The sequence below is a fragment of the Sander vitreus genome, chromosome 6 (assembly GCF_031162955.1).
Source record: "Sander vitreus isolate 19-12246 chromosome 6, sanVit1, whole genome shotgun sequence".
In the NCBI taxonomy this organism is placed as follows: domain Eukaryota; kingdom Metazoa; phylum Chordata; class Actinopteri; order Perciformes; family Percidae; genus Sander; species Sander vitreus.
This window is the reverse complement of record NC_135860.1, coordinates 10914542-10926516: the sequence shown is the minus strand read 5'-3', so window position 1 is coordinate 10926516 and position 11975 is coordinate 10914542. Positions and strand designations below refer to the sequence as shown.

The window sequence follows — 11975 nt, the reverse complement described above, 5'->3', positions numbered from 1 at the left end:
CCAAAAGTGCTTACACGTAAAAAAAAAACAAATGCATATTGATTGAACACACTTTGTGTGCTTAAATGGAGCTGTATTGTTGTAATGATCAGTTTTGCCTTTATTTTGTTTATATTATATGTGGTAATTTGATTCATTTATTGTAATTATTGATATTTTGGGACCTTGCTTTCATGGACCCCAGGACGAGTAGGAACTGCTATGTCAGAAGTTAATGGGGAACCAAAATAATAATAATAAAATAAACAAAATAAATAAACCAATTGTGCTCTTTGTATAAAAAACAAACAACTGAGGAAGGTAATAATATGCAAAACATTAGTAATTCATTAAGTTTTAGGGAGGCGATTGGGGTCAAATTGATCTTTAAGTAAAAAGTGTCCACAAAACATACGAACATGTACAAATTTAATCAGTTGTTCCTTAGTCTGAGTACCACAATTTGTACTTCAATCAATTCAAAACTAAACGCATGAAATGTAAACCAGCTTTGTAAGGGTACCTCTACCAGAACAATAATTTAAGAATTTTTAAGATTTATGACCTGCCAGAGGCATGTAAAAATGTTGATGTCCAGATGTATGCAGATGATGCTGTAATCTTTATCTCTCTATTAATAATCTCTATTTAAGAAAGCCATAGAAACAATTGATAAAAAGGCATTGTCATATCACCATTGCGATATCTTAAAGAGACATACATTTTTAAGCTTTAAATTCTAAAAATTTCAAGTATGCTTGTTTGGTATATAAAGTGCTACATAATCTTGCCCCCCCCCCCCCCCCCTCCGCTGCATGGCTTTTTCAAAAGACTTGAAAGCGGAGGTAGTACACTGGCCTCTGTAAAAGGGGACTTTGTGATACCATTTAGACGCACCACTTTTGGACAAAACGTATTGTCAATAATAGGAGGTAAACTCTGGAATAGCTTGCCCCTCCCAATAAGAGAGGGTCCTACATTCAGCACCTTTAAAACTCACTTAAAACAGTGGCTTCTAGAAAACCAGAGATGCACTCACTTTTAACTGTCACACATTTCACCACCCATACACTTTCACTGTTAAATTGAGTGCAGTATAGAGGTGGATGAATAATTTCTTTGTCATCGTGTATTTTTGTTTTGTTTTGTCAATGTATATGTCACCATTATGTATACCTTTTAATGTATAGTGAAGGAGTGCTCTATGACTGCTGACTGTCTCTATGTTAGTCCTATGTTACTTGCCTAGGGACTGCAGATGAAAAGTAGTTATTTTTACTAATTCTGGCATATTTACATGGTGTTTTTATACAACAATGTTCATGAATATGCATGGTCACTATCAAATAAACCAATAAAATAAAATAAAAATAAAGAAGTCATTATTTATCAACTGACTTATTTTTAATCATCTTTTCAGCAACTCAAAGAAGAAGAGAAAACTATTACATAACTTCGTTTCCCAAAACTGCAGTCTGAGTTATGCAATCTGTGACAAGCCTTTTCAAATTGCATCATGGTAAAATATTAACATTACAAACAGCAGTCTCCACTCGTATCGCCTTTATTATTACTTCTGGTGGTGCCACAAAAGCATGTTCATTTATCTATGACACCATTATTCATTTTAGAGTGCACTTTGCACAGACTAGCCAAAAAAAATAAGCTAAAAGAATCTGTGAAAAGCAGATTTCTGCTATGGAAAAGACATAAACGTCCCCAAAGTACAAAAACTGTCACTGTAATCTATCATGTCTAAACAATATCTTTCATAAACCATAAATGAGGATCTTCCTGGTTCCTTGTAAACAAGGTGTGTCACTCTAACTGAACATATTGTGTTGAAAATGTCTCTGATAAGGTTATTGCAAAGATTGGACTGGAAATGATGCTGGATAGTAATAAAGCAGTCTGTTCCTCCCACTGTCCTTAAAAGGTTTGCAGGTATAAAGACTCCAGACTAATCTGAACATCACACACTAACAGAGCTACAGAAGAACACAACATGAATCTTTTCCTTCTGCTGCTTGCGTTGGGACTCACAGGTAGACATTTACCATGTTGTGTGTCAAATAAAAGATATTCATTTTAGAGTAGTCATTTAGTTTCTCTTTGGTCTTGTTGGTGTTTTACAGGAGCGTCTCCCCTGGGGGACTCCAAGGTGTGCCAGCCTCACTCCAGACCCTGGCAGGTCTATCTGCATGGCGGAGGAGTATCCTGCAGTGGAGCTCTTATCGACGCATTGTGGATAGTAACCTCTTTCAACTGTGCACCCACGTAGGTACTAGTGAATGTTAGTGCCAAATGAAAACGTACAGCTGAAGTTGTCCTACTTTTAAAGTCATACTTTTTTTGTGTCTTGCTCTTTATGACTGTTCAAAGAGTCCAAACAAAACATTTAATGTAAAAAGTTACATTTGTTTTGGTTAGGCATCATTTTCATCCTATAGCAGTACTGCAATTTAATGTGCGTCCAATTTTTCCCAATTTTAAGTATCAGCAGTAAAAATTACATTAGTGCTTGGTAAGACCTGGCTGAGGTGCTTGACATAGTCTGCTTTGTTTCATTTTTACCTGTAATAACATTCCTGCAGCCTTTTCCGCATGACCTTCAGTCTTCGGCTTTGCCAGCGTCTGGCACAACTTTCCTGAAGAAATAAAAAGCAAAATGTTTTGTATTTGTTTCGCTCACAAAGGTGATTCATAAAAAGGGTTAGGCATTTTTGTCAGCTGTTTTTTTTAACCATTTTGTAGTACTGCTCATGCTGTTCTAATACTCGTTTATGTCTAGAGACATCATTATAATCTGTCTTGGCAACTCAATCAGCAATGACTTGGGCAGTCAGTGTTAGAAAGACTTGATATTGTTGGCAGAACCAGTGCACATTTCACTCGTGTTCCTCCTTAATTAAACCACATTCATTGACCTGCTGCTCATGTCTGATTAAGGAGTACTGTTCCTCAGTCATGGGTCTGTTTCTGCCTGAGGCATGAAAGGTCTGCTTGCGCTTAACAAATTAGAGTCTTTCTTCCCCTGTCCCAGCAGATCCTACAGCACCATCGCATCTCTTGGGGAACATGACGTGACTGTGGAAGAGGGCACCGAGCAGCACATCTACGTTGCTGACGTCATCCCTCACAGTCCCTACCGCTCGTCCCTCCACAGCCTCACGATGGTCCGTCTGGCCGAACCCGCCCGCTTCACCCAGCACGTCCAGCCCATCCCTCTGCCTAGCCGCTGCCCACAGCCTGGAGAGACCTGCCATGTCAGCGGCTGGGGATCCACCATCCCAAATCAATGTAAGTGGATTTAAAGGAGCTACTGTGGCTATTACACCTCATTAACTCGCCACCACAATTCTACGACTTTCATAGAATTGCTGCAATGCCAGTGTTCCCTAATCCAGTCCACAAGTATTCCTTGTTCTGTAAGATTTTTTTATCCATGTTTCCTATCTAACTAAAGGTCTACTGTAGAGCTTTTCTTGTAGTAGTTGTTTTACATTCTAAATGCATTGTGTGCATCTTTGAGGCCTGAAAAAAACTGTTGAATACATTTGTAAAAATCAATTTTTGGTTGTTTTCAAACCTGCTTTGAATTTTAGAGATGTCCCCCAATACGACAGAGATGGGAATTTAAACAGACCTCGTGTGGACAGTTACAGACTGGTTCTTCAGTAGAAAATATTACCATGAAAATAGTGTATTATTGTAGATTATCAATTCAGATCCATTGTATTGGATTGTATATGTTGCATTTTAAATGTTTTTATTTAAATGCTGTGTGCAACAAATGAAATTCCATTGATACAAACCTACAAATCATGGACAAAAAAACCCTATCCTAGATACCACTAGAAGTTATTTAGAAAATTGTAATTTTAGTAGTAATTTGGGTAAACTGACCCTTTTTATAGGGAAATTTATAGGGAAAAAGTTTCATCTCTGTGAGGCACGAAGATTCACAACACAATAATGCCCCAAATAAACACTGAATGTCCTGTCCACCCGTAATGATAGGTTTATCTAACTACATTAATTTAAGGCAAAATGTGTGTTCATTGTTACATCTTGTTGTCATATTTTGTGAACGATTAGAGAGGTTGCGTCCTGTATATGAGAATGCTTCGACGCCCACAAATATGCCACTACTGCAAATACTGTGAGACTTTGAATTCAAGCAGCAAAACTGAATAATAAACTTAATGTGAAACATATTTTGGACTAAATGGATCAGACTTTTACTAACAATTCAAACAAAAACAAAACATGTATTGTAAAGTCCTACACTTAATGGATCTTCCTGTTCTACTGAAGTACATTAATGCAGTGTTAGATGTGTGCTATAGCTTGCCTTGCATGTTGAAATGCTTGCTGTTATTATTGGTCGCAAATAGTTCTAGTGCGCTTTAAAATAAATGCACATAGAGTGACACCAGGGAACAAATAGCACCACTCACGCTTCAACAGGAATCATTTATCGGAAATGTAGGCTATAAAGACACATAAATTCAAACTGCACTACTTTTACTTTTACATTTGCACCGTGACTCAGGGAAATGTTGGATTCTGATCAACAGGTCAGCTTGCTAGTACTTGCTAAAAAGCTCATCAATATTCTGGTCATTGCAATGCTAACAAGGCGTGAACATTCAGTTCTAATAACTGCTACAAATGGCTTTCTTTAATCAGAGGCATTTTTAATTGCTTGTCAAAATGCCCATGTCAGTGATCAGGACTAATTATATGAGGTAAACCTTGACAATAGTATTTACTTAAGGTTTAGACCTTAATGCTGAAGTGCAAGAAGTGGTAATGCGTAAAAATGGGAAGTAATCCATAGACCTGAAGAGGGGAAGGGAGGAAGCCTTTTTCAACGAATGATGAACAGATTGATGAGTGATGGTACAGAATATAACACACTCAGATGAGATACCTATGATTTGAAGTACCTGAACGAATCAGAGAAATAACCCTTTTTTTTGTTTTTTTGTTTTTACAGTCTATGGTAATAATAACCCACCTTCTTGCTCTTGGAAACAGATGAGCGTTCTCAACGCCTGAAGTGTATAACTGTACCTATTGTGGATGACCAGACTTGCGTGTACACGTTCCCTGAGTTCCTGTTCTGGAGCATGGGCATGGTCTGCGCTGGACAAGCAAACACAGATAACTGCATGGTGAGAATGGTCATAACCCAGAGAAACGGTGGATAAACACAGCTGTATTTCTCTACCTCCCACTGTATCACAGCATTTTCGTTTTACCTCACTTACTCGCAACCATTTCGCACAACCCCAACACAGCCTCCTATTCTCTCCCCTCTCTCTCTCCAGCACGATGGTGGCAGTGTGATGGTGTGTGATGGCCAGCTGCAGGGTGTGCAGTGGTACAGTCACGGCTGCGGAAACCCAGCTGACCCCAGCGTCTACACCAAGCTATGCATGTACAATGACTGGATCCACGATGTGATGGACCGCTACGCGCCCACTCTGCCAACTGAAACCACTCCAGTGATGACGTAAGGCAGCTGAGAGACGTGTTCACAAAACAAATGTAACTACTATTACATACTGTAACTATATGATACCTACTGACCACTTTACTGGGAAGGTTCAGTGTTGTGGAAACTATACTTAAACCCAAAGTTTAGGGGTTCTGTTTATGAAGGTATTCATAAACATTATGGAGTACGCTAAGCTACAAAAGAAAATCTGCATGCAAACTCAAAATTGTAGATATTAACAACAACAAAATAAAATGTCATGTGTTCGACACTGTCTAATGCATGAATTTGATTGTGCCCTTTACGATGTGACTCCTCCCTTTTTTCTCATTTGTCGTAATAAAACGTTTCAACAGCTGGCTAATAGCCACTGCTAATTAGCTCTGATTTTTTTCCCCAGTAGATCATAATTTCACACATACTGCTGTGTATGTGACAGTGATGGTGAATTAGACATTACAGTGGATATTTGTGTTCCACATGTTGAACACTAAAACCACTTAATCTTGTGACTGATGGCTCCTTGATTAAAGAACTAGCAGCTTATTTTTTGATTTGTGAGACAAGTTGATGTTCAAAAAAACAAATGAGGACAATGTCCAAAATCATACTTTAAGCTGCTCTAATAGTTGTTATATTAGCCACAATAGATCAAATGACTACATAAATAAAAGCTTCCAGCATGTGTAAAACCGGGAACTGTTTGCTAACAAGTTTGCCTTATTACAGTGTTCTGCTACCCCTAAGTGACCAAAATGATCAAACAATGGAAATTTAATCATTTTAAACTTGATAATTTGTAATTTTTCTGTAAGTTGGTCAAGCTAGATAATAATGTCAGTACCAGCAAACTGACCTTTAAGTTGTACATGTGTAGTTGAAACACTTCTGTTTCTTACACTTTCTTATAACATTTATAATCAAATCAAATCAAATCAAATAGAATGAGCCGGGTAATAAGGTGTGCCTGGGAATTCTGCATTGTGCAAATGTTCCCATATGACAAAGTGTGGGCAGCGTTAATGTGAAGCGCCACTAGATGGAGGTAAAGCCCCAATGGTAAAGAAACACATTATGCCAAAGTCCCAAAGAGAGAAAGCTAGAGGGAAAGATTTTGCTCTTGACAGTGTGGACAGGTGACATCAATCGTACATTCTTAGCGAGGTTTTGTGTGAACTCTGATCTGAGCTCTGCCACGACACCATTATGATCGCAAAAATATGTCATAGCAATAAACACATTGATCTAATGTAACTTTACCGAGACGCAACGATTACAAAGGGACTGAAGAACACATGGGGGAGTTCGAGGCACAGACGCTGCATATATGCACAAAAACAAATACACGCGTGGCGCGCGCGCGCACACACACACACACACACACACACACTTAGATGCAAAATGACTGACAGCTGTGTCCATAATCACCCAGGCAGCTGAACATAGGGGCCACTTCGCCATCTGTTCCCACCATTTCTCTCCCTTTCCTCCTCACCCCCCTGTTTCCCTCTTTTCCCACATCAGCAGGAGACAGAGGACACACTGAGGGGCTGACTTTAGTAACTGGGATGTCACTTTAAAGAGCAGTGTGATATTAATTGGTGTGGGTTTTAAGAGCTGCAGCTTTTTCTTTCAATTTGGATAGCCATCGTTTATAATTCTGAGGCATTTGACTAAAACCAAGTTAATGTAATAGCCAGTCTGTTAATAATTTCTAGCTTTATTAATAGATACAATAGGTACTTCACTCATTCCCTCAGGCAGCATACCCAATACAACAAGCCTGAAACCATGTGGGATTTCCCCCAAACACCTCCTTGGTCTCTTTGTATACTGAATCCCAAATGATCTGCAGTTTGTTATGGCTCATAGTATGTGGTCTACCACCTTCCAAAGAGGGCGTGGTTCCTGTGTTACCGGGGCGCTTAGGAGATCCACAGCATCTCCCTAATAATTTCCACCTGAACTCTCCGGTAATTGAAATGGGTTATCTTATGAGCTTCTGCAAACACCACAACCCATTTCCTCCCTGACATTTCTAGCTAGAATTCAACCTTTCATTTCCTCTGCAAGTAAAGTAAATCAAAGCCATTCAATAAGGTCAAAAAGTGATATACAGTAAAGTAGAAGGGAAATGCCTGAGACTTAACAGGACTAATAGTCTACAGCCATGCTAGTGGCCCTGCGAGGCTGTGCTTAGGCACTGTGGTGCTTTGTGCTAAATGCTAATGTCAGCATGCTAACATGCTGATGTTTAGCAGGTGTAATAGTAACCATGCTCACCATCTTAGTTTAGCCTGTTAGCATGCTAACATTTGCTAATTAGCCCAAAGTATAGTAGAGACTGATATAAATACCATTAGTTAAGCAGGTTTTTGGTCAAGTATTAGACAAATTAAAAAAAGTCAATTCCACAAATTACAAAGGAGGAAGTGCCATTCACTACATCTTAGCTCAACATTTCTCTGCCTAATGGTCCAAAATAAGAAAAAAAAGAAAATCTTAAATTTTACTTTAATAATTAGTGTCAAGCAGCACAGTTGTGTGTGTGTGTGTGTGTGTGTGTGTGTGTGTGTGTGTGTGTGTGTGTGTGTGTGTGTGTGTGTGTGTGTGTGTGTGTGTGTGTGTGTGTGTGTGTGTGTGTGTGTGTGTGACAGAGGGATACAAAATGACACATTGTTTCTTGACCTGTAGAGGTCAGATGCATCTCTCAAAACTCCCACTCAAAATTTAATGGACCAACATAATCAGAAGTTGTAAAGATAAGATGACCTTTGTGGTCAGGGATTTCTATGCCTTGGAATAAATTCTAGACACAAGTCCCACTGGATTTCTTTTTTTGTGCACACATACAAATTGTGTATAGACTGTTAAACCCTCCATCCAAGCCCAGTTAGTCATAACATGCCTACATTTATTAATCGCTCCTTTCCTTCCTACCTCACTCCCTGCTTCCAACTTCTGTAAATGATTTCCCAATTTCTAAATGTCCACCCTCCAACCTTCTCTCTCTACTGGCTTTCATAACTCAGGCATGCACGGCCCACATTGAAAACAAATATCATCCTCAATTGCCCAAACACCGTGGCACAAACTGATTAATGAGGGAATTAAAATGAACGATGATACATAGGGGGAAATCTTTTTCCTGGGGCGTGACAGTGCTCATCAGTGGTTGGTACAATATCTGTAGAGTAAGCACAAGGCATCTCCCTCCCTTCTTCCATCTCCCTCCATCGCTCTGTTTCTGTGGCAAACTGTCGCCATCACTCATCGCCGGCTTACATTCCCAGCATTCCCCTGTGGCACCTGGCTCATGAGAGAGGAAAAGTGACGAACACGCACTCGAATGCACCTTCACAAACAGAGAGAAAGTGCACACCGCACACACACACATTTTTTTATTCCAAACAACTGACAGTTTTTTTCACAAATATGTAAATTAATATAGGCAGCTGACTTACATTAGCACAGGTCTGTGTGTGTGTGTGTGTGTGTGTGTGTGTGTGTGTGTGTGTGAGTGTGTGTATATACTCTGTGTTCTTGTTCACTAATAGCTCATTGAAAAGAGCACAGGTCAAGTCAATCATGCCGGATCTCTCCCCATCGTCCCATTGAGACTTGTGGCTCATCAGGGGAGATAATTAGACTGAAGAGCTTTAATGATACTAGCCTAATAGCTACAAGAGCACACTGCGATGCAACAGTGTGTACAAGTGTGTGTATTTGTGCATGTATGTGGTGGGTCTAAAGGTGTGGGATGTGCCTCTGAGAGGCTGTAAGTGACTGAATAAGTGATTAAAATTATGTTTTGTTACCAGTGTTTATGAGGGCGTGTGTGTGTGTGGTGATAATATGGAAGCTAATGGGATAATGAATATTGTGGCTATTAGCACAATCCCTCACTCAGTTTTACTCTACTTTTCTCCCACTCCCTCCATCATAGTTAGCACTACAGTTGAGCAGGTTTTATGTGTGTGAGAGAGAGAGAGAGAGAGAGAGAGAGAGAGAGAGAGAGAGAGAGAGAGAGAGAGAGAGAGAGAGAGAGAGAGAGGGAGAGCGTGAGAGAGAGAGAGAGCGAGAGAAAGAGAGCGAGAGAAAGAGAGAGAGAGAAAGAGAGAGAGAGAAAGAGAGAGCGAGGTCGGGGAGGCATTATGCATTCATATTGGAAATTGCTGTGAATTTAAATGAGCATGTGCACTCTGATGGACACAAGCTGTTTAGTAAATGCAGTTACAAAGTGCATTGCAGTGCCATGAGTGCTTACATATAGGGGGTGGATACAATAATGGGAGCATTTTATGCTATACACTAGCTTCACTCTCAATACATCAACACAATGCACACCTGCAAAAATGACCACAGAGCTACATAAACACAGTTTGGCAATACAAATGAACATATGAATTAATAATAATCTTTATTTTACTCAGTCTGATTGTACTGTTCTTTTCATATGTTTTTCATATGTGAATGTGATTTTTAATAAAAATCATACATATTGTTTTGAATATCTGCATGTTCACATGCACTTGAATTACTTCCAATTTCTATAAAGTAAAGCCAGCACAACACAAAACAAAAGCAATAAGGGACACACACAATTTTTCTAAATTAATCAAATTTATCCTGCAGGGAAAACCTGATTCTTCCAAGATCAAGGGTACCTGACAAATCATTTAGCCATGCTGTACTGAAACTGTTTCACATTTTACATTTTCGTTGCAGTTATAAGCATGCAATAAACTTCTTCTTTGTCCATAGACTCTTCGTCTTTTAGGCACATTAAATCTTTTCAGTTTCTCAGTGTGGGATCAGGTTGCACTCTATCGTACCACCACTTTGGAAAATAAATCCCAAAAATGTCTTTCATACCTTCAAGTTGACTTTTTTCACACCTTGATTTTTGCGATCCAAATAGGGAATCAAGCCTTAGAAGTGAGGGTGCTTTTATGCCATAAAAAGGATTGAGAGAACACACACACTTAAAATGTCTCACTCACACACACACACACACACACACACACACACACACACACACACACACACACACACACTTTCAGTAATGGTTTTCTCAAAAGGGGCCACAGCTACAAAGAAGTAAACCCCACAGGGCATGCATTTGCCTTCCCTTGCAATCATCATACACTTCTCTAAAAACACCATGAACTGGTGCCGTTACCATGGATACATGCCACTTCATCCCTCCCTCTTACTCTGTCATTTTTCCAACGTATCTTCTTTCTATCTCTCTAGAAGACCTGTAATCCCTATGGGTTGGTTAACACTCCTGCGACATACCAGAACAAGTGGTTTCCTGCATGTAAGCATGTCTTAAAAGTGTTTATGTGTGAGGAATGCAGCAAGAAAGCATCACCTGAGGGCACACTTTACTTCAGGGAAACCTACACACAGATCCTACACAAATAGATAAATAGTGTGTAATGCTGTTAACAGCTGCTCACTGCAGTAAACAGGTGATATGGAATGTGTATGTATTCTCAATACTCACACACAACCCCAAGCAGAGTGAGAGATGTCTCATCGCTTACACCAGGTGAGCCTGACAAACTCCCCTGAGCTAAGCCGGGACTCATTGATAGGTCTGTCACACAGGGGAGAAAAGTCGACTCATATATCACTGCAGACCTGGAAACTCCCGCCTGCAGAAAATGCCCTCCACAGAATACTGAAAATGCCACAGACAGTGTAACTTTTCTGGGAGTTAACAAAAGGTATGTTGAGTGAACGGCTGGCTGATCATAGTTTATTTCATATCAGTGGTTCTGTTGTAGCCAATGTTCCCTGCTTCATGCCTGAGAGACATAAATAATACATCAATTGGCAAGATTATTTCTGCACACTGAGCAATTGATCTCTCCACAAACAATGACATGGTTTTTTTTTTTTTTATGTTTTTAATGTCAGAATTGTTTTTTTATTCCTAAGAATTGTAATTAAATTTAAACAATAGATAACTTGTCAGTGCAAGTAATAGGGAGGAGAGTCTGTGGGTTTGGGGAGTATATAATTTACAGTAACATACAATTATAGTTGAGCAGGAGTAGTAGAGCCTGTACAATTCCTTATTGTAGAATTGTAAGAAAAGCAAACACAAAAGATGTATGATTAACAAACATGGACATACTGAACAGGTTGATTATATCTGGTTTCCGCTCGATAACAATATTTTGGAAAAAAAAGCAGCTTGTTACTATGTTACCTTGAGTAAAAAGGAAAGAGAGCATATTAGGCATATGATCAACTACAACCTTTATACTAGTGAATCATTGGGATTTATCAGTGAGAGTGGGTTCTTATACTTATCTAAAGAATATCCTGTCTGACACATAAACTTGATGCTTGATCATTTACATTTCCACATTTTCTGTGATATTTTGTAGCAATAACTTTGTCTGTGTAGCCAACTTCTTCTTCTATCTATTTTAAACAAACTGCTGCTGCTGTCACATGGATTAATGCATAATTT

General features: G+C 39.2%; 1 protein-coding gene across 2 annotated transcripts; it reads left to right on the top strand.

Moving 5' to 3' along the window:
- The first annotated feature begins 1939 nt into the window (after positions 1–1939).
- LOC144518945 (trypsinogen-like protein 3) lies at positions 1940–5782 on the top strand. Of its 2 annotated transcripts, none has more exons than XM_078251830.1 (5): positions 1940–2024; positions 2115–2256; positions 3026–3279; positions 5023–5159; positions 5316–5782. In XM_078251830.1, the coding sequence occupies exons 1-5, from the start codon at positions 1985–1987 to the stop codon at positions 5502–5504; spliced, it is 762 nt and encodes a 253-aa protein (XP_078107956.1). In that variant the 5' UTR covers positions 1940–1984; the 3' UTR covers positions 5505–5782. The 2 variants fall into 2 exon arrangements, with proteins under 2 accessions (XP_078107956.1, XP_078107955.1); XM_078251829.1 differs by having other exon boundaries at positions 3023–3279.
- The last annotated feature ends 6193 nt before the right edge of the window (positions 5783–11975 follow it).

Excerpts from the sequence above, each read along its gene's own strand:
- LOC144518945 (XM_078251829.1), top strand. The coding sequence starts at position 1,985 with ATGAATCTTTTCCTTCTGCTGCTTGCGTTGGGACTCACAG. Across the intron at positions 2,025-2,114 it reads GCTTGCGTTGGGACTCACAG|GAGCGTCTCCCCTGGGGGAC; the intron begins GTAGACATTTAC and ends GGTGTTTTACAG. Across the intron at positions 5,160-5,315 it reads CAAACACAGATAACTGCATG|CACGATGGTGGCAGTGTGAT; the intron begins GTGAGAATGGTC and ends CTCTCTCTCCAG.